The 25569-nt window shown below is 67.2% G+C and overlaps 2 protein-coding genes across 3 annotated transcripts in view; one reads left to right on the top strand and one right to left on the bottom strand.

Annotated features, from left to right (window-relative positions):
• The first annotated feature begins 2059 nt into the window (after positions 1-2059).
• On the top strand, positions 2060-16594 carry Cibar2 (CBY1 interacting BAR domain containing 2). The gene is made up of 10 exons (XM_077792832.1): positions 2060-2079; positions 3579-3813; positions 5640-5708; positions 5781-5882; positions 5991-5996; positions 7366-7470; positions 9870-9983; positions 11052-11153; positions 15256-15404; positions 16378-16594. Exons 1-10 carry the CDS (start codon positions 2060-2062, stop codon positions 16592-16594), a joined length of 1119 nt encoding a protein of 372 aa, XP_077648958.1.
• The window catches only part of Kiaa0513 (KIAA0513 ortholog), a 49376-nt gene continuing 40022 nt past the window's right edge, over positions 16216-25569 (bottom strand). The window contains exons 7-13 of one of the 2 annotated variants that reach the window (XM_026411431.2): positions 24976-25016; positions 24156-24234; positions 23144-23221; positions 21978-22004; positions 19597-19677; positions 19240-19334; positions 16216-18627 (exon numbers count right to left, since the gene is read on the bottom strand). In XM_026411431.2, coding sequence (XP_026267216.2) covers positions 18578-18627; positions 19240-19334; positions 19597-19677; positions 21978-22004; positions 23144-23221; positions 24156-24234; positions 24976-25016 — 451 coding nt within the window. In that variant the 3' untranslated portion in view covers positions 16216-18577. The remainder of the gene's footprint in view (positions 18628-19239; positions 19335-19596; positions 19678-21977; positions 22005-23143; positions 23222-24155; positions 24235-24975; positions 25017-25569) is intronic. The other variant, XM_026411432.2, reaches the window with a different exon arrangement.

Here is a 25569-nt window from a genome sequence, read left to right as displayed (position 1 = left end):
GGAAGGGCAGGCGCTGCGTGGCCCTGGACCTGGGAAGAAGCCAGCCAGGATGCAGGGTGTCCCTGGGCCGACGTGACTGTGGGCACCGCACTCCAGCCTGCCCCTTGCTCCCCTCAGGACTGGAGTGTGGCTTGCAGGAGCGGCCTGGCCCATCCCAGGCCGCTGGACACTCTCACGTGGCTCAGCAGGGGACATTTATAGCCAGAGAGGGGGAGGGGAGGGAGCCCCGAGGGCCCCCTATGGCCTGGCCAGGAGCTGGTGGGTCCACCACCCTCCAGCCCAGCCTTCCCCGCTCTGACCACCAGGTGTCTCCCTCTAGGCTGGCCACAGGATGCTCTTAAGGGTCTGAGACCTGGTGACCTGCCCTCTCCCCACGGGGTGTCCCACAGCCCTGCAGGGTAGGAAGGTCCAGGCGAGGGTCTCCGCCACCCCGTGGTCCTCAGCTGCCTCGTGGTCTCCGCTGCAGTGTAGACCCTGCCCCACGTGGATGGCCCTGCAGTCTGTCCTTGGCCTGAGAGCCTCCAGGACATAAAGAGACTGACTTTAGGTCGCGGCTCATGTGACATGGGGGACTCCCGCCAGGCTGGCGCAGGGGCACCCCGCAGGTCCTTGGTGCTCAGAGGCCCAGATGGAGCCCTGGATCCTGGGAGCTGGACGTGCACTTGGGCAGTCCACACACCTAGGACAGGCGTCCCTGTGAGGGGCCGAGGGTAGGAGGGGCAGAGCGAGCAGGGCTTTGGGGTGGTGTGCATTCTTTGTCCTGTGTCTGCGTCACAAACTCACCCCAAAGGGGCACTTCAGGCCACAGGGAGGCCTTCGCCCCTGTCCAGGCACGGAGTCTGGCGGGAGGTGAGGGCAGTGTGCTCCTCGGCAGCCTCCCGGGAGGCGCCTCCCCTCCTCCGCGGCTCCGGATCCCTGGTGGTGCCGCCTGCCAGCTCCTGGCTCCAGGCTCTGCTGCAGCGGTCACATGGCCTCCCCTGGACGGCGGTGCTTCCTCTGCTTATAAGGACATGTCCCTGCACAGGGGCCCCTGCTCCAGATGACTCACCAGGGCCCCTCCCATCTGCAGAGACCCTGTTTCCAAATAAGGTCATGTTCAGAGGCCTGGGGTGGACATGGCTTTTGGGGGACACTGTTCTGCCCAGCACAGTCCCCAAAAGTAAAGGGAGCTGAGAAGGGGAGAGGGGCCATGGGGCCAGCGAGGCGGCACAGCCAGGGGTGCACAGGGACCTGGCCAGGGAGCCAGCAGCGGGGCTCTGGGACTTGACCCCTGTGCCGCTGACCCTAAGGCCCTTCCTTTGATGTGAGCTTAAACCCCCCACCCCCCACCCCGTCACGGGAACCCGACACACCAAGGACAGGAGCTGCTGGGGGGCGGAGCGGCCTCCCCCTCCTGCACCCCACTCCGCCAGCTCCCGCCATTGCTGATGTTTCGCTTTCTTGTGAGCAAAGTGGACACGTGTTGCAATGCCTGGACCCGGTGGATGGTCCCCGTGGATCGTCCTCTGCACTGTACTCAAGTCTGGGTGACAACGAGTAGACCCCACTTAGAACGAGGGAACCCCGGAACCGTGGCACCCAGCCGGTGCCTTCCTGACCCCCACGTCCATCTGGGACCTCAGGGCCCCCAAACCTCCCCAGGGCTCTTTCTCACACACCCTCCCGAGTGACCGGTGTCCTCAGCCCCCGCCCCCCTGAGTATGACCCCTGGGGAAGGCCAGCAGTAGGAAGAGTCCTGGTCCCCTTGACCCCACACACAGGGGCCCTGCAGCCTCCCGGGAACCCCACAGCTTCAGCCACGAGCCCCCATCTTCCGGGCAGTGGGCAGCCCCCGCCCATGCCAGCTGGGAAGCTGGCCCCTAGGGAGGGGTTGCCAGGCGACCGGTCGCGACTGCTCCCAGGGCCTGCTGGGTGGCCACGTCACCTGGCAACCAGGTAGCAGCGTCCCTGGAGCCCAGGCCCCACAGCTGCGCCCAGGCCTGCCTGGCTCCTCCTGGGCCTGGGGGACCCCTGGGGCCCATCCTCATTCCCAGAGACAGGACAGCAGGCGCCGGGCAGAATGAGCATCGTCTTCTCCAGGTGAGTGGCCTGCGCTGGCCCGGCAGGAGGGGACAGAGGGTGCTCCTCAGGTCCAAGGCCCTCGAGGAGGAGGGGAGTGGGGACTGCTGGGGGGGCCTCCCTCCCTCCCTCCCCCCTCCCTCCCCCTCCCTCCCCCCTTCCTTCCCCCTCCTCAGAGCCCAGGGCAGGCAGGCTGCTGACCATGGAGGCCCCAGACCCCACCTCTGTCTGCTTCCTGCTGTGCTCTGTAGACCCGGGCGGCCGGGTTCACAATGTCTGTCCCCCGTGTCCCTCACTCTTCCCCACCTGGACCTCTTCCTGCCTCCAGCCAGCACTGGCCCCTGCTGGGCCCCCCCCCCCCGCTGGCCTCCCTTTCCCTCTGGCCTCCGGGGACCCGCCCTGTGGGCCTCTTGTTACCTCCAGCCTTGCTCAGGATCTGATCCGCACACCCATCGGGCCCAGGAGTGGCACCTCTAGCTTGTCCCAGGTGGTGCCCACCTGGAGGCCCAGGGTCACACCTGGAAGACAAGAAGCTGCAGCCCCTTGTAACCTCTAGCGGGTGCTTTGTCCCTTGGCCTCGGCGCCCCTGATTTTGAAGTGGTGACGGTGGCACCTTAGTTACAGGGTAACCCTAGCAGGGCACTTGGGAGCCGAGGACTGGGGGGATGCAGGCTGCTCTGGGGGCTGGGGCTACTGGGCATGGCTGGAGGGTTGGCAGAGGGACACAGAGGGGCAGCCTGGGCAGAGGGGGCAGGGAAGCGGCTGGAGGGAGGTGGGAGGGCGGAGGGGCCCCAGCGCCTGGTGGGCACAGGGACAACCAAGGAGAGGCCGTCAGCGAGGCGGGACCAGGAGACGTTCCGGGGCGGGGCAGGGGACCAGGGCAGAGCCTGTCCCACCTGACGCTGTGACAGGGACGCGCCACTCTGGGCATCTCGGATCCCGAGGAGCTTGCAGCGCCTGGGTGACGCCTCAGGCCTGCTGTGGGCCGTGTCCACATGATGTGCCCTGTGGCCCCGCGCTGTGGCCAGCGGGCCTGGCCGGGAGGAGGCCTGGGTGGGCGGGGGTGTGGGAGCACGGCCTTCTGCTCTCCCAGAGACCCAAACAGTCCCCAAAACAAAACAAAAGTTAAAAACCAAGAAGCAGAACCTCCAGTAGGGTTCAGAGAGGGGAGAGGAAGCCTGGGCCCCGGGTGGGGGACGAGGCCCCTGGCCAGGCCTGGGAGCAGAGGGGGCCCCAGGGCAAAGCCCCTCGAGGGCCCAGGGGAGGGCCAGGGGGGAGCAAGCCCGTTGGCATCCCTGGCCCTGCTGACCGGCTGGGTGGGCGGGCGGCTCTCATTCCTCCCTGGGCCGGCTGCCCCGAGCGCCACACTGGGCCTGGTGCCTGGATGGCGCTGGCCTCACAGGAGGGACAGGCTGCGGTGGCTCCTGTGACCGTGACCCTAGTCTGGTCCTGGTGCCCAGGGGTGCCGCCCTGGCCTCGCCAGGCATTGCCGCCCAGCCCCTCTGGCCCTGCCTCCCCAGGGACAGCCAGGTGAGGCTGATGGACAGCACGGTGACCAACGCTGAAAAGTACTTCGGGCAGTTCTGCTCGCTGCTGGCCGCCTACACCCGCAAGACGGCCGGGCTGCGGGACAAGGCAGACCAGCTGGTCAAGCAGCTGGCCGACTTCGCCAACACCGAGGGCCCCGAGATGCGGGCCACCGTGAGGGACTTCGCGGAGGACCTGGCCCAAGTGCAGGACTACCGGCAGGCCGAGGTGAGGGGTCCAGGCCTGTGGCCAAGTCAGGAGTGAGGCTGGAACCTGACGGCCTGGTGCCTTCTGAGGTGTCCCCAGGACTGGACACTGCACCATCCCCTGCCCGGGCCACACAGCTTTCAGGACGAGGGTTGAGGTGCACAAGGGCTGGGCCAGGAGACCTGGAAGCCAGGCCCGGGGCCCCAGGGCCTGGAGAAGGGACAGAAGTCCTGGGGACAGAGGGCCAAGGCGGCCAGCGGGTATCTGGGAAGTAGACTCTGCCACCCAGGGGCTCTCGTGAGCCGCGGACAGCGCGAGAAGGTTTGTGCAGGGAGAGTTTCTGTTGGCGGAGCCAGAGGCCTCGTCCTGGGCCTGCGGTGGAGGTAGTGAGGACAGAGGGGCGGAGTGTTCTGAGGACAGGTGCTGAGCGTCCCCAGGAGAGCCCTGGCTGCGGGCTTCTCACCAGCCTGTCTGACCTCACCTGGCAGCCGGGCAGCGTCTGGGCCCACGGTCCCTATCCAGGGGAAAGGAGCAGGGAAGCCGAGCTCGGAGCCCGGGGCCAAGCTCCCGGAGGCCAAGCTCCCGGAGCCCACGCGCCCCGAGCCCACGCGCCCCGAGCCCAGATGCCCGGAGCCCATGCGCCCCGAGCCCTGCCACTGTAGGGCACTGCCCCCCTCAGCGGTTCTGCAGCAGACACGCTCCAGGCCCCGGAGGAGGACGTCATCTAGCCTGGAGGGTGTCCACTCAGTCTGTAAAGCTCCGCAGGCGTCTGAAAGGCACAGAGAGGGGACTGGCCGCTGCTGGCCCCTGAGACGCTGCATGGAGGGGCAGGGGGGTCCGTCCCCCGTGGCCCTTGGGAAAGAAGTCCTTTCAGACCTGTGTTCGCCCCACCGACGGTCAGAAGGGCTGGGGGGCTGAGGCTCGGTGGGGACTTGACGCCTCTGGCCATCGGGCCAGCCTGGCTTTCCAGGGGCCGCGAGCTCCCGTGCTGGGGACCGAGATGCAGGCTGGGGATTCCTGCCGACACCCGCTGCCTCAGCTGTAATCCCCTGGGCCCCGGGGCCTCCTGAACCAGGGTGGCCCCCGGGGCTCCTGTGCCCACCTGACCCCACCCCCTGCTGCTTACGACCCCAGCAGTGTCCATCCCAGACTCAGCAGTGGCCGGGCTCCGGGCTCTGGCTGGGGTGACCCCTGCTCCTCCCCCCCCCCCCCCGTCCTTCCTGCTCGGCCCTTATGAAGGAGGCTGCGGGTTCCAGCCCTGGACAGAGCGGGGACAGTGGGGTGGTCTCCACGCACTGCCTCCGTGTCCCCGGCCACCCCGCTGCGTACCGAGCGGCTGCACGGTGGACCCTGGGTCTCCACGCTTCCTGCCCTCCCCGTGGCCAGAGCCCCGAGGCAGTTTGGGGATCTGACGTCACACTGGGCCCTGGAGTAGGAAAGAGCTGGACTCAAGTCCTCTCTCTTCCGAGCCTTGACTCTCAGCACAAGTCCCCAACACGAGGCTCCTTGTCACCTGTGCAGAGATGGGGGACAGCTGTGGCCTCTGGCACCTGCCTAATGGGCACCTCGGTGACTTCCATGTCGGGCTTGGTCTTCCTGAGGGCCTCCCCGCCCACTGACCTGCCATAGGGTCCTGGGGGCCAGTCGTTTCACTGGGGAGGACAGGGCACAGTGGCACCAGCCACGCTGCAGAGCCCTTGGTGGCGGGGCCGGTCCCCAGCCCTGGCGGTGCTCACTGCCCTCAGAAAGTGGGATGTCACCCCGTGCCGCTCTGGGGTGCGGATGGCACTCCACCAACGCCAGCCAGGGTGGCCAGTGTCCGGCTCTGATGGCCACCTGCTCCCCAGGTCGAGAGGCTGGAGACCAAGGTGGTCATGCCCCTGAAGCTCTACGGTGCCCAGATCAAGCAGACCCGGGTGAGCCAGGGCCCCCCGCGGCGGGTGGGGCTGGCCCTCGGGGCCCCGGGAAACACCCTCGATTTTTTTTAGGCCGAGATCAAGAAATTCAAACGTGTCCAAAAAAATGAGATCAAACAGCTGGAGAAACTGGAGAAGCTCAGGCGGAAGTCCCCCTCCGACCGGCAGATGATCGTATCCTTCCTGGGCAGCCGGCCTGGGCCTGCCGGGCAGGGGCTGCAAGGGGTGGCTGCCCCACGGGCTGCTGGACCTCCCCTTGGCTCCTTAACTGTCCCTTCTCAGTCCCAGGTGAGTGCCGCTCGTGGGTCGGGCGGGCAGAACCGCAGGCAGGTAGTGGAAGACCTCGGGAAGCGCAGGTGAGCCTCACCTGGGCAGAGGCCGGCCTGCAGGGGTCAGGGCAGCCTGTGCTGGGGCCACACTTCCAGCATCAGGGGCCAGAGCCGCAGGGCCCTGCCAGACGGAGGGGCACCAGGTGCCCTCCGTTGCCCTGTTCTGCCTGGTGGAGAAGACGGGGTGGGCCAGGGCTGGTGGAGGGCTGCACCCGTGCCCTTCTTGTCACCGAGTGAGTGACCTCGCAGGACGCCCCTATGATGGATCCCAGTCAGACCCCCCACCCCCAGGGCCATTGACCCCCAAGGGCACTGTCTGGGGAGGCTTTTGGTGGGTGGGACTGGAGGGTCTCTGCATGAGGTAGGTCCCTGCTGCAGTGACAAGTGGCCTCAGATGGCCCAGCTGAACTGGCACAAATGCCCTCCTTACCGTGCCCTGGCTGTGGAGGTGGGCACAGGGCCAGGGGGACCCCAGTCCTGGCCTGGACAGCTCCCAGAAGCCCCGGGTCCCTTGGCTCGTGCCCCCCATGTCCGTGTCCTTTCTCCTGCGGTCACAGCCCCCTCTGGCCCTCCTCCCACCGCCCCTCGTCCTGGGACCACTCTGAGTCACCGTCTCGGGAGGAGCTGCATTGTGACCTGGACCTCACCTTCCCTTCACTGTGCAAGGAGACGTGTCCACAGGGCCCAGGGTCGGGATGTGGGCACCTGGGGGCCACCCTGCTGTGGGCCAAGGCCGGGGATGAGACCCTGGGGAGGAGGCCTGAGTAGCCCCCGTGGCTCCAGCCTGGCCGGCCACCCCCGCACTCCACCCGCCTCTCCTGGGCCACCCTCAGGCTCAGTCCCAGCAGTGCTGGCTCTGGAAGCCAGGTCCTCCGTGCCCGGGCGTGGCATAGCCTAGTGTCTGTTCATGTCCATCCAAGCAGTGAAGGAGCTGATCACCCACAGTGTTCTGCTCACAGGAATTAAGTGCCGCCCACTGTGGAGGACCTGTCTGGTAGCTCAGGGTGCCCACTGGGCAATTCCCACACCAGCCCTGCAGAGCAGGTCTTATGCGGCCTCCTGTTTATCAGTGAGAAAATGGAGGCTCAGGGAGGTTCAGTGGCTCGCCTGAGGTCACACAGCTAGCAAGCAAGTCTGTCCACCTCCAGTGCCTGCCCCTGTAGCCGTGGTCCTACTCGGCCACTCCTTCCATCACCACATTGTCAGGCGATCCTGTGAGGCAGGACCGCTGTCCTGAGAGAGGGCTGCGGGGTCTGGGGACCGCCAGAGGGGCATCGAAGGGCCAGAACCAACCTGTGACACTTTCTGCCTCTTGGACCTGCGGTCAGGCGGAGACCAACGTGCAGAGGGCCTCGGTGGACACTGGCCGCACCACCCACCAGCTGGAGGAGACGGTGGACGCCTTCCAGAGGCAGAAGCTGAGGGACCTCCAGGTGGGTGTGTGTTTGCACGCGCGTGTGAGCATCAAGAGTATGTGGGCCCACGCCACGTGGCTCTCAGGACCGTCTGTCCTGGCCGGAGGAGGCCGTTCCCTGCCCTGGAGCCTGTCTCCGCCCTCGGCCTCTCGCACCCTGACCCCCAGGTGGCCTGACTTCTCCCTAGAGCTTGGTGGACGGAGCCTGCTGAGGGCAGAGGTGGCCACAGGTGCCTTCCCCCCAGACCCCCGCGCAGCGGAAGCCGGGCCCAGAGCCGCCTGGCAGAGGCCTCCAGGGCCCGGTCTTTCGGGATGAGTGACGCGGGCTGCCTTGCTCCTCTGTCCCTCTTGTCCCTCTTCCAAGTGATAGCCACCCCAGCTCTCTAAAGGGCAGGTCTGGTTTGTCTCTCCTGCTGACCGCGCTGGGCTCCCCCGTCCTAAGGAGAGAGCGCGGAATCCTCGGGCTCCTGGAGGGCCAGCCTGCGGCGCCATCCTGCAGGACTCCGTGTGGGTGCCAGCACTGTCACCGCGGGGCCTGGCACAGGCTGTGGCCCTCCAGAAGATTCCACCCCCACCAAATTCAGTGACCCCCTCCTCCCTCAGAGGCCCCCACCTGCCTCCTTGAGGAGGGTCCCAGGACCCAGGCCGGCAGGCCCCCGGGCAGCTCTCCCGGCTGATGGTGCCATATTTCACTTGCTCACTGGTTGGACAGACGCCGGGTACACCTGTGGCCGGGCAGCGTGCCCCAGCCAGCCAGACCCCGCCCCCGGAGCTGCACCCCGGGGGAGGAGACAGGTCATGTGACCAGGTGTGCGGTGAGCCCTGACCCAGGGGTGGACTCCCTGTTAAATGGCCGCTCCCTGCAGGGCGTGTCCCCTGCTGGGTCCTGGCCAGTGGAGTGAATGTGGTAATGAGCGAGGACCGAGGACCGGGCGGGTGAGTGGGACTGGCTGTCGGTGCTCCGGCTCGGCAGGCCCAGGGCCCTCGGCCACGGCTGTGAAGCACCTGATGGGTACAGCACCCTGTGGGCACCACGGCCAGGGGTCAGCAGGAGCACGCAAGGACAGGCTCAAGTTTGCAAGAGACCCTTATCCGGACCTTCCCTCCCAAGCCCTCCAGACTGTAAAAGACCAAAATGAGAACTTGAGCTTTTTAATCTTACCATCACGTGGGGTTCAGGCCACTTTTCCAACAAAATGGTCCTGTGGCTACGACCTTCTTCCTGGGTGCACTTTAGCCACGGGGCAAAGGGCGGCTGGGGAGTCTAAGTGGAGGGTCTGGTGACCCTGCTCAGGATGAGGCCCACTCTAGACCGCTGCTCCAGCAGGCTCCCAGGGGTCTCTAGGTTGGGAATACTCTACACCCCAGAACAGGGAGGCAGACAGCCGGGGAGGGCAGGCCGGCTCCCCAGGGCCACCTGCCACGAGGGGGGAAGGAGGCCTTCGACCCGGCCTCCAGCCTGACAGCTGCTGTTGGCCAGGCTGCCTCCTGGGCAGGGGGGCGGGGAGGGCCTGGGAAGGCAGGTGTTCCCTGCCCAGCTGGACCCCCCCCTCCTCCCCAGACTGTGGCCCTCCCCCCTCCCACCCCGGCATTCAGCTGTGTCCTGCTGGGGCCAGGGGCAGGCAGGATTGTCCCCTGGGCCCCGCCCTGCAGGAGCCTGGGCCTGGGGCAGCAGAGACCACCAGGGCTTGCTTGACCAGCAGGGCCAGCTGATCCAGAGAAGTGTCACTGGCTTCCAGGCTGGGCAGCGTCTCCCCGCAGCCCCCCTGCTCTCCAGGGAGGCCCACTTGCAGCCGGAGCCTGCAGACAACTGCCCACTGAGGGGGAAGGCCGCCGTGAGCCAGGCGGGGGCTGTGGACTGGGCCTGGAAGGTCCTCCTGGCCACCAGCCCCCCACACGTCCAGTACCCTCTGGGGCAGGGCCAAGGGGCAGCCTGATGGTCACCCCAGTGCTTTTGACCTTGGTCCCCGCCATGCCACCCCTGGGATTCACCACAGCTGGACCAGCCGGGAATGGAAGGGTGTCTGTGGAGGGTGTCCGACCGCCCTGTCCCCGTCAGCAGACCTGGAAACCAGCCAAGTGCCCCAGGGCTGGGGACGGTCAAATCAGTCAGAGTCGCCCCCAGACCAACGGGAGGCAGGAACGAAGAGGAGCTTCCTGCCCCAGGAGAGCAGAGTCACCAGGGCAGAGGAGAGCTCACCCACCCAGGGACCTTCTGGAAGTTTCTATCTCCAGGAGGTGGAGGGGCGGGGGAGGGCAGGAAGGGGCAGGCGTCCTCAGCGAGGACTTCCCGCAGTCTGACTTTGAGCCGAGCAACAGCATCATCTAGTTCAAACACAAATAGACGAAAACTGACCTTAAAATTCCCGAGGACCCCGCCGGCCCGCGGTGCCGAGGTCACAGGGCTTCCTCCCACAGAGGATTCTCTCGGACTTCGTGACCATCGAGATGGTCTTCCATGCCAAGGCGGTGGAGGTGTACTCCAGGGCCTTCCAGACGCTGGAGAGGTACAGCCCCGAGAGAGACCTGCAGGTGGGCACAGCCGCTGTCCCTGGGGCTGGGCGCAGTGTGACCTGGGCTCCGCCTTCACGGCCGTCGGCTGGGGGTGTTGTGCAGCTGCCCGACTGTGTCCCGGTGACCTAACAGCCCAGGGGCCTCCCTAGGACACCTGTCCAGCTGCTCAGCCCGTTTCTGTGGGTGTCCCCCTGCTTGGCGGAGGTGGGCTGGGTGGGTGAAACGCCCCCCCTGGGTGCCGTGGGAATGTCCTGTGGTCATCGCAGCGGAAGTGCCAAGTGCCCGTCACCCTGGTGGGACCCGAGTCGAGAAGCCTTCTTGTAACAGCGTCCCCAGGCAGGGCTGTGAAGCGGTCACTGGCTGCCGGCCTCTCTGTGGCTCGGGCCGACGGGGCTCCCTGGCCTGTGCGCACACATGCTGGTCAGGCACAGGCCGCTCCCGCCAGCCAGCAGGTGAGGGCCAGGCGGTTGGCAGGTGAGGGCCAGGTGGTCAGCAGGCCCAGTGCCCCAGGAATCGCGGTGCCCTTGCTCCGTGCAGAGCACCCAGCGAGCACGTGTCCTCCTGGCGAGGGGCCCTGGGACATGCTACAGGCCACACTCCCTCGAGGCCTGCCCCCAGACCCTGGCTGGGCTGCAGCTGACCCCCACCTCGGCTCCCACATGGCGTGGGCTCCCTCGCCCCTGGCGGCTGCTCCAAGCAGTGTCCAGAGACGCGGGCAGCACCGGGGGCAGCTTCTGCCGCTCTGTTGGACGTGGCCCTGAGTGTGGCTGGCATTCGAGGGTGGGGATCCCTCCCAGGTCCAAGGCTCCAGTGCCTCCCCGAATCTCCACGGGCTCTTCCAGGCTCAGGTGCCTCCCGGCGCCCTTCCTCCTGACTGTGGGCCTGTTCCCCGGCCTCCTGGGCCTCAGTTTCCCATCCACCAGATGGGGTGAAACACCCGCTCAGGGCCTGCTAAGGGTCGGTCACCAGGGCTCACGGGCAGGAGGCCCAGTTAGGACCATGGGCCCCGTGGGTGTGACTCGCCTGGGCCTTCCCGCTCCCACCCTGAGCTGGCCAGTTGTGCTCACCTCCCGGGCCCTTCCTCAGGACTTTAGGGCCAAGATGCACGGAGGGTCAGGGCCTCACCTGGCCCGGCCCCTCTTGGATGCCAGCCCCTCTCCATGTGTGCCGTGGCCTCCAGGCAGCCAGGTGAGACCTGGGTGTGGGTGGGAGTGAAGCCCGTGGCAAAGTGAAGGGAGCAGGACGGGGGCCACCCGGAGGCCAGGGCACAGGGCAGCGCTGGGTCCCGAATCCGCCCTGGACTTTGCCTGGAAGGGGACATGCACTCGCAGCCCCTTGCCGGCTGGGGGCTCCCTGTGGCCGTGTGTGCCCCGAGCGCCCCCTGGAGGTATTCTGCGGAGCGTCCACTGCAGACCGGTCCCCTGGGGGCGGGGTCAAGAAGTCAGTAAGGTCCCAGGGCATCTCACAGCCCTGGGCACCTTCACAGGAGACCTTCGCGGTCCTGAGAGCCGTGGTGGGGCAGGGGCTCGGGCTTCTGGATCGTCCTCCCTGGAGCCGCAGAGGAGAGCAGCCCCGGCAGGCGTCTTGCCCAAGCCGCCGCGGCAGGCAGCGCGTGTCCTGGGGACTGGCTTGTGTCTGTTGAGCTGTGACTGTGACACCAGGGAGGTGATGGTGACCATGACTGTTGTTCAGGGCGCTCAGAGCACCGCGCGCAGCCAGAGCAACCAAGATGAGCAGAGTGGGGACTCCGTGGAGGAGGACCTCGGGGGACAGGAGCAGCGGCCGCGACATTAGGGCAGAATTCCCAGGACAGGTGGGAGGACGGGGCTGACCGGGCCCTGGGGCAGGTGGGCCCTGCACCTGCGGCTCCCCACCCCCACGGAGGCTGCTCTGAGCTCGGCTGTGGCCTGTCCCAGCCCCCCCCTCGGAGCCCCTCCCTGCGTCTGAAATCCGGGAGGTGCCGAGCGTCCATGGTGATGCTGTGGGCAGCAGAGTTTCAAACGGGCTGAATGTCCCACAGGGACGTGGAGCCGGAGGGAAGTGCCCCCAGCCGTGTACCAGGCTGCATCGGGAGCCTCTCGGCACCGTGAGGGGCCACAGTGCGGAATCAGGGTCATCTGTGCTCCCAGTGGTCAGTCCCCCAAAGACCATGGCTGGGGGCTGCCCGCCCCATGGTGCCTCCAGCCGGCCTCGTGGGCAAACGCCCCCCTCTGAGCTGGGCAGCACTGGGTTTGGGCCCCCACGTGGGTGCCACGGTTTGCTCACCAGCAAAGTGGGGGACACAGGTCTCCTCTGGGATCCCTATGGGGCCAGCGTCCCCCCCACAGTGACTTTGACGACCAGAGGTCCCACGGCTGGACCCCTGCAGGAGCCGCCCAACTCGCCCAGCAGGACGCTCCCTCCCAGGGTAACTGAGGCCCGCCAGCTGTCCGCGGGGCAGGAGGTGTGGACAGTGGGCCATCCTCGGCATGACTCTGCACGGGGAGTGGTCACACTGTGTATTTTCCCCCTGGCTCTACGCCGTCTGTGCGGACCCGTGAGCACACACGCCTTCCACGCGGACCTTCTTTAACCTCAGCCGTGTCCCACCTGCACTCGTGGTTTCTAGAGGGAGATGGCCGCGCTGGCCCTGTGTGGTCCCGGGGCTGGGCAGCGCCTGGCACGCAGTGGGTGCTCACCAGTGTGAGCTGGCTGAGCAGGGCCTCCCTCTTCCCCGCTGCCCCAGCGAGCAGAGAGGCCCATTGTTCCTAGGAGCAGCTTGGATGGTCGCCAAGGGCTGCCTTGTCACTGCCTCCTTGGGTGGTCACTTGGAAAGAAGCAAGAAAATTCCGAGATTCTTTCTTTGGGCAGGAGGGGAGGGGGACGAGGCCCCTGGCGGTGAGTCTCTGTCCTCGGCGCCAGTCCTGCCTGCACACTGTTGGTTTTCTCTCCTGGTCGCTGAGGACAGACCCTTCTCCACCTGCCCCCCCCCGCCCGTCCCCAAGGCTACCTGTGCAGGTTTCTACCTACAGGAGGAACAAAGCCCTGTGGTCCCCTCCCAGGGAACCAGGGGACTGAACAGAGTGCTGGTCCCCACTTTGGCAGAGAAGCGGTGCTCCCCGGGGCCAGCTGCTTGTGGCCCAAGCCAGCGCTGCCTGAAGAGCCGGTGGGGGGGGGGGAGTCCCGGGGACACCGCACAGGGGGCTGGCAGCGTCCATGGGCCGGGGGTGAAAGGCCGCGGCCTGGCGGAGAAGCAGCTTTGGAAGTTCGAGCGCGTTCTCTCTGAGTGTTTAGTTTTGTAAATTTTGAATAATAAATGTGTTCCCATGAAACAAGGCGGGGAAGTGGTCCCTTTCCTTCCCTAGCAGGACACTGGCCGCGGAGCCCCTCGGGGTCCACTTCCGCACGGAGGTGGGTGGGCGGTGAGCAGCTCAGCTCTGCCCTCGGTCGAGCTCCTCGTGTTGGCACAGGACGGGGCCCGTGGGTGGCGTTCTCCCGCCTGTGTGCAGCGGGGACACCAGGCTCCCGAAGGTCTGGCTGAGGCGCGGGGTCTGCTGGGGAGGTGGTCAGCCCTGCCCCTGCCCTGGCCCCAAGAGGAGCCGCCTCTCCCTGGAGCTGGCCCCTGAGCCAGGGCTGCCCCTGTGACAGTGGGATCCCCCTGGCACAGGGAGAGGTCCAGGGCACCCCAGGCCTGCAGCCCCACTGGCCAGGCCTCCCTGCACACTGGCTGAGAGGGGCAGTACCCCCAAGTGGCAGGGAGTGTGCCCAGTCCACTTGGGGGTCCTGCCCTCCAGAGCCACCAAGGGGCGCGGTTCCCACCCCAGCTGCTGGCCTGGGGGTCCCTGCAGCCTGCTGTGCTACTGGCCCAGGCTCTCGGGCCCCTGCCAGGCCAGAGCACTGGAGCCGCTACCAGGGGCTGCCCATGGAAGCCAGGCAGCCCAGCTGGGAGAGTGGGCTCAGGTTAGGTGGGTGCCGGGCCGTGGAGCCTGCCGCCCCAAAGGTGAGACAGTTGGACGGGATTCGAGGACGGCAGGATTAGGGTCCCCTCCATGGGAGGCCATACCGTGGCCCAGCTGGGTTCCAGCCCAGGAGCAGACCTTCATTCTCTAACACTGACCCCAAGTGGCCACGCCGTCCATGCGCAGGGCTGCTCCTCTTCCTGGCCGTTGGCCTTCTCACCCCAGGGCGCAGCCTTGGGGAGAAGTCGGTTTCTCCTGCGGAGCCACCCACCTGACCCTTAACTGCCCCCCCCTTTCTGATGCTAGGGATGGAGGCCAGGGTCCAGGTCACGCTAGGCCAGTGCTCCCCCTCTGAGCTACGCCCCAGGCCTCTGACGTGACTGCGAAGACTGCAAATGCAGCCCAAAGTCCTCGTGGGCAGGCTCACAGACGAGATCACACCGTTTTTAAAAAGATAATTTATTCCCGTTTCACCTCCGAGCGTCCGAGGTGTGGCACAGACACAGGCATTTCCTCCTCCCCAGGGAACAGCTGCGATTTCAGCTGCTTTGAGATCTTCAACCTCGAAACTTTCTCAACCTTAAAATATACTCTTAGGACGTCACCTGAGGGACACGAGGCCACTTAACACAGAAAACACTGGCATCATGGGGTCGCCACAAAGGAGAGGGTTAGAGGCCAGGATGGGCCCAGGACAGACTCAGAAGGGGACAAGGGCGCAGGGTGACCACCCCGAGGGTTCCAGCAGCAGCACAGGGCGCGGGCAGGCTGTGGTCAGCCGATCCCGACCTCGCTGTCATAAGGGGACACGTGCTGTCCGAGTGGCTTCCTGCTGGTGGAATGTGTGACGGAACCTTCTCAGGTTGTCCACTGACCCTGGAAGGGACAGTCCCCAGCAAGTAGGCTGGACTCTGCCCCTAGGGTGCCCAGAGCTTCACTGTCCCCTGCAGGGGAGGGCTGGGTGCCCACCCTGCCAGAGCCCCGCCCAGGCCAGCCTAGCTTTCCTGGTGCCGAGACCCTCTGTCCCTTCCTCTGGGGCACATCGTCCAGGAGTGAGGAGGGCACAGGCGCCACTGTCTAGATGATGCCAAGGGACACTGAGTCAGCTGAACTGAGGACGGCACCAGGACGGGCCTGGTCACTGGCGGTGGGCAGGCTGGCCCCACGAAGGTCCTGCGACCCATCCTCCCCAGGGACCCCAGACACACAGGCCACGAGGTGTAAGTGGGACAGAGCTCAGAGGGACGCCTCTCCAGAGCCCGTGGGACGGTCCTGGGGGGGTGTGCCTGCCGGGCGGACCACCCGCAGCGCTCCGCCCTCTGCTCCCTGATCGCCAACGCCCTCCTGTTCAGGCCCGGGAGGGGGTGACGGGGAGGACAGACAGGCCGGCTGGCCGGTGTGGACACTTGAACACTGCCACCAGTCCGCCAGGCACGTCCGGCCAGTGCGGTTCCCCTAACCCAAAGCTCTTCAAGGAAACGGAGCCCGGGGACCTGCCGTGGTGAGTGGCTTGGAGGACGTGCAGGAGGCAGCTGGGCGGGGTGCAGAGGAGCGAGGGGAGCCAGGAGCCGGAGGGGCCTGCGGAGGCCTCCCAAGGCTGGGCCACTCCACCCAAGAGTCCCTTCCCTCTCCCCCAACAAGGGGCTCTCCAGCTTTGAAATGCCCTGCCCCAGGCCCGCTGCCAGGCAAAGCCCTGGACTCCCCGCTGCCCACGTGAGCATTCCAGGTGACCGGTGTAGAGCTGGTGAGACCATCGGGCCTGCCTGGACCCCTGAGGACTCAAGAGCCACGGTCAGCGTGACCAGGAGGGTCGGCGGGCAGCTCCAGGCCCCGCGGGCTGGAATCTTTCACTCTCCTTCACGGTGGGACGCCCAGTCCCTCTCACCAGGAGCCCGGGACAGCCAGTGCTCCTGGGTGGCAGGAGGCCAGAGGGCAGCCACGGGGCAGGCCTCACAGCTGCAGCCCTCTGCCCCGCGAGTCCCTCTGCCCCGTGAGACCCTCTTCCCCAACAGCCCCTCTGCCCCGCAAGACCCTCTGCCCCGCGAGACCCTCTACCCTGCAAGGCCCTCTGCCCCGCGAGACCCTCTACCCCAAGAGCCCCTCTGCCCCGTGGGCCCCTCTGCCCCATAAGCCCCTCTGCCCCGTGGGCCCCTCTGCCTCAGGAGCCCCTCTGCCCCGTGGGCCCCTCTGCCCCAGGAGCCCCTCTGCCCCGCGAGACCCTCTGCCCTGCGAGACCCTCTGCCCCGCGAGACCCTCTACCCCAAGAACCCCTCTGCCCCGTGGGCCCCTCTGCCCCAGGAGCCCCTCTGCCCCGCGAGACCCTCTGCCCCGCGAGACCCTCTGCCCCGCGAGACCCTCTGCCCTGCGGGCGGCTGTAGCGCCAGCCCCGCCTCCACTCAGGGCAGGGAGGACACTGGGCAGACGTGGCTCTGGCTCTGAACGGGCCTCGGGTCTACGCTGTGGCCTGGTTCTAGGCCCCGCGTTCTGTGGACGGACGTGGGCATCGGGGGCTGCCGTACAGATGGAGACAGGCCTTTCCTCTGTCCTCTCGTGGTCTTGAGCTCTCGGCCGAAGGCCCCCGTCCCGACAGACAGCCGACTGCAAGCTGGACTGAGCACGGCCCTCCTGGACCCGGGCACGGCCCTCACGGGCAGGGACGTGCTGGCCCGTCGCCCACGGTCCTGCTCCTGAAGCAGGTGTCCCCCTGCGAGGAGCGCGCTGTTTTGCTTCAGCAGGGGTCACGTGGCCCCGGAGGTCAGGAGGTGGCAGGAAATTGGATGACAGCCCTGGAAGCTCCAGCTGCCCGCGCCCGGCCTGCAGGGGCTGGGAGCTCCTCGTGGGAAGCAGGAGGCGCCCCCTGTGCCCATCTGCAGTGCCTGGTGCCCAGCAGGGTGTCAGAGTCACGCCCAAGTCCTTACACGTGGCCACGCCCTGGGAGGGGGCCGGCTGAGGCCTTCCGTCACACTGACCGGCCTCCTGGAGACACTGGCCAGGGAGACCTGAGAGTGAACTGCTCACCGAAGCCAGCTGCCGGCAGGGGACAGTGGGGGACCCTGAGGGACTGTGCTGCTCTCACATGGCATCTGGGGGGCCGCCACATCCCCAGAGGCCAGCTCTGTTCCAGCAGTGCTGAGTGGGCCACGCCCAGCGGGTGACGCTTCTCGGGGTCAGACTCACCCCGGCTCTGAGCCAGGTCTATGAGACCCAGGATCAAGGAGAGGCCACGTCCACGTCCCTCCTCGAGCCGTCGCCCCAGGGCCCACGGGGCGGTCTCAGGGTGCTTCTGAAGCCCTCGGGGTCAGAGGGGCAGGCATCCTCCACACCCAGGTGGGTGTCGTGGACGCCGTGAAGCCCACGCAGTTCAGTGACACTGGTGACACCCGGGAGAGACCTCCACGTCACCCTGGGGGCCTGGCGGGGCTGGCCCCTCCAGGGCAGCTTGGCGAGGGCAGGCGACTGAGGCTCCTGGGCACTGGGGGTGACCGTCAGGGTAACCATCAGGCTGGGTCGGTGGTGCTCGGGGGGAGCCCGTGGCTCAGTCTGTGCACTGAGGGGGACGAGGGAAGAGGGGCCCCAGGAGGAGCCCACGGCTGGCATCAAGGTCAGCGGCCAGAACAGCAGCGGCCAGAGGCAGAGGGAACCCAGCTGCTGTCCACACGGGGAACAGCAGGCCTGGGCCAGCACGCCGGGCGCTGGGGCTTGCACTCCGTCCCCACAGGTGGCCTGGCACATGCAGAGGAAGCCCAGGTCCTGGCTGTGGCTGAAGGGCGTCGAAGGGCAGGAGAGAGGGCAGGAGGGAGAGCCACGCGGAGGCCCGGGCTGGGCTACAGAGGTCCCCGCGGCTCCCGGAGGAGGCTGTAGGGTGGAGGCCTGCGCTCAGAGCTCGGAGCCGAGGGTCCACGCTGCCCACCGCCCGCAGCCTCGCTAGAGCTGCTTCAGTGACACGAGTCTTCAATGTCCCTGCCTTCGATGACAGGAGCGCGGGGCCGTCCCTCCGGGAAGGACGCCACTGTCCAGCTGCTGTGAGGCTCCTCTCACGGGACAGACCACGGCGTGGCTCCTGGCCACTGGGGACGTCCTCAGTTCTAGAAGGAAGCTCAGCAGCCCTGCGTTTGGGAGGCTGAGAGCCCTGGGTGACCTGGGATGGCAGGAGTGTCCCTACCCGAGTGTCTCTTTCTCCTTCTCTCAAATAGGGCGTGTCTGTCCTCCTGGTCCCTGTGACTCCTGTTCCCATCACAGAGGGGACAGAGAGCGAGCAGAGTCCACTGCACAGGGAGGCCGGCCACCCTGCCCTGGTGGCCTCCAGGACTGTCCCACAGCCACGGTGCCCAGCCTTCACTCGCGGCCCTGCAGTGCCCACACACTCGTCCACCTCTGAGCCCAGCCTGCCCCTCTGGCCCTCAGCAGGTGCAGAGGCGGCTCCTTCGCCCTCTCCACTCCCAGCCTAGCACGGAGGGTGCAGAGGTCCCTCGTTGTAGCCATGTGACCCAAGGGACACTCCGGCACACGGATGGGGCCGACGCAGGCAGCAGGGAGGGGAGGACACAGCCGGGTTCTTCTAACCGCTAGTTCCAGGGCTGCGCGGCGCAGCCCCGGGGGCCGCTGGTGTCATGCAGGGTCAAAGGTGGGGACAGCCAGTGGCTGCCCTGGACAGTAGCACAGGCCCTCCGTCTCCTATTCAGTGGCCATCTGCTCAATGTGGTCACTGAGCAGCTTGTATTGCTCTGGAAGAGAAGACGACGTCACCGTGAAGAGAGGGGGTGGCCAGGTCAGGCGCCCCACAGCTCCCCCCAGGCCCGGCCACGGGCACCCTCCAGGCCACTGTGGGCCCTCTGCCACCCTCCAGGTAGGGCTGTGCACAGGGTGCTTGGTGACCAGCTCGGCACCAGCACGCTGCGGGCACGAGTTTCCAGTGGGCCTAGGAATGTCCTCTTATGGAGGACAGCCTCAGAGGCCCGCGATGGCCAGCCTATGTCCTGGGGACCCCAGAAGACAGAGTGCCGCTGCCCCTGCTGGAACAGGGCGTGGCAACCCTGCACGGCTCTGCGGGGTGGGATCCAAGAACCACAGGGGGCCATCAGGTGGACCGGTGGCTGGGTTTGATCAGGCTCAGAGCGCCAAGCACAGGTTCACCCCCGACCCTCGCTGGGCGGGGGAGCAGGAGGCCCCTGTCCACCCTGCCGCTCCGTCTCCAGACACGGCCCCTGTCCACCCTGCCGCTCCGTCTCCAGACATGGGGACTTCCTGTCTGCATGGCCTGGGAGAGAAGAGGAGCCACCCGAACCCGCCCGGGTTCCCGCCCCCAGGTGCCCGGGCGGTGGCCGGGCTGGGCTCACCCTCGTCCAGGTGGCCGATCACAGCCTGCTTCTTCAGGAACTCGCGGCACAGCGTCTTGCTCAGCCCGAAGGCCAGCATGTTGTGGGTGAAGGTGCTGGAAGGGAACACGGCCGTCACCTCCCGCTCCCGCTGCGGGAGGGACCTGAGACGCCCCCTGGGCCGGAGGTCCCGCGTGGGGCCCGCCCGGGTGGCCAGCCAGAGGCAGAGCACAGGTGCCTCGGGAGCCAGCAGCCCTGGGAGCTGTCCCCGCGGTGCCCGGAGGGGACTCGAGAGCAGGAGGGAGGCCAGCGGGCCTCAGTCCTCCACTCCGAGGGCGGAGGCCATGGCTGCCGGTCGGGGCTGCCCGCCGCTCTTACCCCAGCTGCCCGAAGGTGATGTTCTCGTGGAACCGCAGGCTGTCGTCCCGCTCCTCCTGCGTCATGTGGCACCACCTCTCCCTGCGGGGACAAGAGGGCTTCACACAGCCATCTGCCGCCCCCCGTCCGCCCGGCGGTGCCGGTGGCCCAGGCTCTGCCTTCCTGGCTGGAGGCCTGTCCTGGAGGAGGGGCTTCGAGGAGAAGCCCACCCTGTGACGAGGTGCCGAGGGCCCACCCAGCCCCCTGATGTCACTCGGCCTGCAACCAAGAGGCTCTGTGGCCTCGGAGACGCAGGAGGGACGCGGCCTCCCGGAGTCCTCCCAGGTGGCCAGGCTGCCTCCAGGTGGAGACCCGAGAGGAGAGGCAGCTCTGGCCTCCCGGCAGCTGCAGGCCACCAGGAAGGACCCCACACCAGGGAGGGAATTCGTCCTGACCACAGCGCAGGGCGGAGGGTGGGCATCGCCTGCCCTGTCCCTGAGGGAGCACTGAGCTGAAGGGGGTCCAGGGCAGGACCCAGAGGGTCCCGGGTAAGGCCCACCTGCACCCTGCCGTGGAGGTCCGGTCATGTCACTGCTCCTCCCTTCCAGCCTCTGCCCAGGGGACTGGGGCCGCCCCTCCCTGCCCTGCCCCCTGGTCAGACCCTGCACCCGGGCACCAGGCGGTCGGAGAAGCAGGTAGAGGAGCCGCTGCAGATGGGCAAGTTCATTTTAGCCTGTTTTCCCCTAAAAGGGGACTGGACGCTGAGAGGAAGAGCCAAGGAGCAGAAACTGCCCAGAGAACAGTCAGGACAACAAGGGCCAGGGATGGACGGACAGAAGGACACAGCTCCGCTCCTCTCCACCCCTCGGCCAGAGGCTCCAGGGCTGCAGCACTTCTCCAGCCTCTGAGGGCAGGGCCCAGAGACCCCCGGGGCGCACCGAGTCCCACCTTATACTCCTCCCGACTGAGTTCCCTCTCATAGTCCCCCTGAGGGCTGGCAGCCACACAAATCCTGCCCTACCACTGGCCATCAGGTACAGTCGTGCAGGGAGGGCACTGCACATCCCGCCACAGGGGAATGGCTCCCCGGGTGTTCAGCACAGCAGCCCAGAGGCTCCTGCTCCGGACCCACGAGGAGGTGGTTCTCCCTCCTGCTGTGAGACTAGAACCCGGAGAGGACCTGGCCCCTAGCAGTTGGGGACTCAGCTGCTTCCTGAGAGCTGGCCTCAATCCCCGCGGGAGGCCAGCCCTGCGCACTGCACTCCGGCCTGTGGGGTCTGGAGGGACTCACACTCGCCCACAGAAAGCCCCTCTGAAAGGGGGTCAGAGGTGACAGAATGACAGTGGAGGTCGCTGAAGGAGAGGTCATCTTGCTGGCCTGGGCAGCCTGGGGCCTGGGTGGCGCAGGGTGGGTCAGAGGAGTGGAACCCACCCAGGGCTGTGCCCCTCGAATCTGTGGGGAGGCCCGAGGCCCCGGAGGCCTAGGAGGCCGGCTGCGGCTCAGCAGGGCTGGGCAGCGGCAGCGGCTCTCAGGGAGGCCAGGCTGGGCCCAGCCTTCCTGGGCTGTGATGCCAGGAGGCCTGTCGGTGGGAGGCTGTCACCCCGAGGGACCACAGGGCAGGGGCACCACCCCGTTGCCCCCGGGCAGCATCAGGGTCAGGCCCCCCCATGCTCCCTCTGTCCCCAGGAGGCAGCCGCGGAGGCCTCCGTGGTGCCTAAGTGCCGTCTCAAGGACACACCGAGGCTGCGCGGCAGCAGGACTTCTCAGCCACCCGCAAAACCAACACCGAATCAGCAACTAGGTCTCTGTCACCCAGAGGACCTCACAGGGCTCCCAATCGGGCCACTCGGGCTCCAGCCACGGGAGCTCTTGGGGACAGCCCCACCTGGCTTTTTTCCAAGGGACCCCCCACCCACACAGCTTCCCCGTCACCCGGGGCTGGAAAAAAGGACGCTGTGCTTCTGAGTGTCCCAGGCCCCTGGCCCCGGCACCCTGCCCCCTGAGGGAGGCCCAGCTGTGGTCTCACCATTGGCCTGGGCGGGCCAGGTGGACAGCACAGGTGGACAGCGAGACCCCTCCAAGCGGGCGGGCTCTCTGCGGTCACTGTTCTTTCTTCCCCGAGACGCGCTGTGCCCTGTAGGTCCTGCCGTCTCCACGGTCAGGGTCAGGGCCCCCCATGCTCCCTCTGTCCCCAGGAGGCGGCCACGGACTGCGAGGGCCGGCCGAGGCGGCGCCCTCCTCCCCTCCAGCGCCAGCTGTGCCTGCACACAGGGCTCAGGGCCCACCGACTGGTCTCCACACAGACACCTCAGGCCCAGCTCCTCGCCCTGGCTGGCCTCCCCAGGGGCCCTCCCGCCCTGCAGCGGCCTCCGCGGCCCCGGTCTGTTAGGCGGACACACACCTCTTCTCCTGCTGTCCAGCATCCCCTCTGGAGGCAGCGGAAACAGGTAAACAAAGGAACAAAGGAACATGTCACAGTCCTGCAAGATGTGTGCGTGAGGACAGGTGGGCTCGCGGGTGGGCAGCGGGCAGGAGGACGGGACGCCGGGACAGGCCGCTTCCTGGCAGAGAGCTAAGCTAGAGGCCAGGCCCATCCCTGGGCACATTGGCCTTTCCCTCAGCTCCTCGGCAGGGCCGAGGCTCCCCGGTGCCCGCGGGCAGCGTCAGGGTCAGGCCCCCCATGCTCCCTCTGCCCTCAGGAGGCAGCCACGGACTGCGAGGGCCAGGGCGGCACCCTGCTCCCCTCCAGGGTCAGCTGTCTCTGCACAGAGTCTCCATACAGACACCTCTGGCTCCTCTCCTCCGGGGAGGTGTGGGCCCCCGCAGTGACAGGAGGGGACGGCTTCATTAACCAGGGATCAGAGCTCCAAGAGACCCAGAGTCTGAAGCCAGGTGACTGGGGCGCCACTCAGACCTGGCCTGTCCTCCCTGGACTGCTGCCCCTCCGTGTGGGGGCTGCGAGTGGGTGGCAGCCTTCTTTCGCTCTAGCCGGGGGAGAGGGGCTCTGTCCCTTGGGGAGTCAGCGTCCAGCCAGGGGGAGAGGGGCTCTGTCCCCTGGGGAGTCAGCGTCCAGCCAGGGGGAGAGGGGCTCTGTCCCCTGGGGTGAGTCAGCGCCGACCTTCACCCTGCACTTCCTGGTGTTTCTCGGGCCCTCTGAGGGGCAGGTCACCCTCAGCACAGGGTGAGCTGGCAGCAGAAGGTGCGCTTCCAGAGTCAGGGTGGTGGCCACCCTCCACCCGGGACCCTGTCACCGCGGCTTGTCCCCAGGGTCCGGACCCGCAGAGCGAGCAGCAGGGTGGGCGGGGGTCCTGAAGGCCTCATTCCGAGGGCATGTGCATTTCGGGGAGGTTCAGGCCAGTCATGCCAGGGTCCCGGGACAGAAGCACTCATGCAGGCTGAGCGACCCCTCGAAGCCGAGCACGGGCCTCCGGCAGTGGGCGGGCTACAGGCCGGGCAGGGAGGACAGAGGCCAGCAGCCGGGCCACTCCTCTGCTCTCCTCTTCAGAAAATGTGACGAGAGCTGCCCCGTCCTCTTTCCCAGGAGAGTGGACCACACTTGGCTCCTACCTGGTGGTGGGAGAGCGCTTTCTCCTCTCACAGTGGACGGCGTCAAAAAAGGCCGCGTTCCAGAACCTCAGCGTGTGCCTGCGGGGAGACACGGTTGGCACCGACAGTCCCACCCAGCGTCTTGCCACCTGGTGGGGAAGCCGGGCGCCCGGTGCCTGTGCAGCTCTGGGAGGGAGGCAGAGCTGAGGAGGGGGTGCTGGGGGTCCCCGGGGCTCTTGGGGCTGCCTCTTCCTGAGGCAGGAATGGGCCGGGGGGCCCACGGAGCTGCTGTGGGGGGTGAAGTCAGGTGGCCTGGGGCCTGGGGGCAGCTGCAGGCTGCTGTGTCCTCTCTGCCTCCTGGTGAGGCTCCTAGAGGACACGGGTCCAGCTCTTCCACAGAACAGCGTCTCACGACATAAAAGGGAATCAGCAGGGACGCGCCTTGCACAAGGCAGGCACAGGGACGGGATGTCTTCCCGGAAGGTCGGGGCGGCACGGGGCGGCACAGGGCGGCACAGGGCGGCATAGGGCAGCACAGGAGGCCCCGCCTCTTTCTGTGGATGAAGGTCGCCTGGCTGTGGTGGCCGTGGAGAGCACGCAGCCCACGGAATCTAAAGGTCTGCCATCTGGTCCCTCAGGACACATCTGCCCCGTCCAGACAACACAGCAGCCCGGCCCAGACCCGGCGGAGCCCCGTCCCTCAAGGTGCCACCTGGCCAGGTCCAGCCTCTCCCCTGCTCTGCTGCCTGGGGGGGCTCAGGTCCAGCCCGATGGGGGCGTCCCCCGAAGCCCCTGCCCAGGCCTCTGCCCTGGGTTCCGCAGCACGTCCTGGCCACCCCCCTCACAGGGCCCTCGTCTAGTGTGGGAAGTTCTACTGCAGCCGAGCAGTGACCTCTGAGGGAGGGCCCAGAGGAGGGGACCCTGCAGGGAGGCGGTCTGCGCCTAGCGCGGCCTCCCTGGCTCGGTGTCCTGAGCCACAGTCCAGCACTCAGAGGCCATCAGAGGGGCACTGCCCTCCAGCCAGGCGCCTTACCAGATGGGCTGCTGCTTCAGGTGTGTGTACAGGTAGATCTTCTCCCCCTTCTGCTCGTCCTCGGGGCTGAACACGGTCACTGCAGGAGGACGAGAGAGGCTGAGGGCAGCGCCTTGGGCAGGTGTCAGCAGCCACCACAGCCCCTCCCCCAAAAGGCCAGGGAAACCCACAGGGGCCACCCCTCCCAGGAATGCGTGCGCTAGAGTCCTGGAGTCAGGGACTTGGGTTTCTGCCGACTCCTTAGAGAAGTGGCCCTTCCTCAGAAATTCATAAGAAAATAGACCAGACAGGGACCGAAGGCCGGCTCCTGGGGGCCCAGTTAAGCCCCTGGGATTTACTGCTGCTGCTTCCTGCTGCCCCTCAACGGTGGGTGGGTGCAGACCCCTGCAGGGGTCTGGGTTACAAGGTCTGTCCCGGCCCCAGCCCTTCAGTCCTGTCCCAGGACCCGGCCCCAAGCTTCACCCCAGGGTCCCCCTCCTCTGGGCCCTGCCCCTCCGGTCTCCACCAAGGCCCCGCCTCCCTCAGGCCCCTCCTCCCTCAGGCCCCGCCCCTCCAGGCCCCGCCTCCCTCAGGCCCCTCCTCCCTCAGGCCCCTCCTCCCTCAGGCCCCGCCTCCCTCAGGCCCCGCCTCCCTCCAGGCCCCGCCTCCCTCAGGCCCCTCCTCCCTCAGGCCCCTCCTCCCTCAGGCCCCTCCTCCCTCAGGCCCCTCCTCCCTCAGGCCCCGCCTCCCTCAGGCCCCTCCTCCCTCAGGCCCCGCCTCCCTCCAGGCCCCGCCTCCCTCCAGGCCCCGCCTCCCCAGCAGCTCCAGGGTCGCTCCTCACCAGTCTTGGGCTGCTTGTCCTTGGGTTTGTTCTCATCTTCCCTGAGGAAGAAAGGTCACAGTCATGACAAAGGAGGCCCACGTCAAACCACTCCCATTGGTGAGGCGGGGCTGGGGGCATTCAGCCGTTTGCGGAAAAGACGCTCCCAGGGCGGCTGGGCCCTGGGAATGTGGAGCTGAGGCGGCTCCGAGCTGTGGTCTCTGCACCTGAACTGTGTGGCCCAGCGGGACAAGACCAGGCCACCTGCACCGAGCCGGGGGCGGTCAGGGGCCTCTGTGGTTGTGGCTCCTGGTGGGGACGTGCCCTTCCTGTGTGTCTCAGCCTGGGCGCCTGCCACCGCCCCACCCGTCGTCAAGAGTTTCTGTCCAGTCCCATGGCTGCCCTGTGTTCCATGAACCCCACTCACTGCCGGGGAGGAGCAAGGAGGGACAGGTGTGTGATGTCCCTGCGGCCAACCCTCAGCTGCCCATGCTCCTCCTGGTCCCCGAAGTACACTGCCAGGACATCCCTGTGTGTCACAGCCTTTGACACCAGGGGGAGCTCTGCAGAGTGGACAGTCACACTGGGCAGCGCTGCGCTCCTCAGGAGCAGTGC

The sequence above is a fragment of the Urocitellus parryii genome, chromosome 15 (assembly GCF_045843805.1).
Source record: "Urocitellus parryii isolate mUroPar1 chromosome 15, mUroPar1.hap1, whole genome shotgun sequence".
Classification (NCBI taxonomy): Eukaryota; Metazoa; Chordata; class Mammalia; order Rodentia; family Sciuridae; genus Urocitellus; species Urocitellus parryii.
This window is presented reverse-complemented; position numbering and strand designations above follow the sequence as displayed.

Bases quoted from the DNA above. Each gene is read 5' to 3' on its own strand.
- Cibar2 (XM_077792832.1), top strand. From the start codon at position 2,060: ATGAGCATCGTCTTCTCCAG. The intron at 5,709-5,780 runs GTGAGCCAGGGC...GATTTTTTTTAG, and splicing joins CCCAGATCAAGCAGACCCGG to GCCGAGATCAAGAAATTCAA. The intron at 11,154-15,255 runs GTGAGACCTGGG...CCTCCTGTTCAG, and splicing joins CGTGGCCTCCAGGCAGCCAG to GCCCGGGAGGGGGTGACGGG.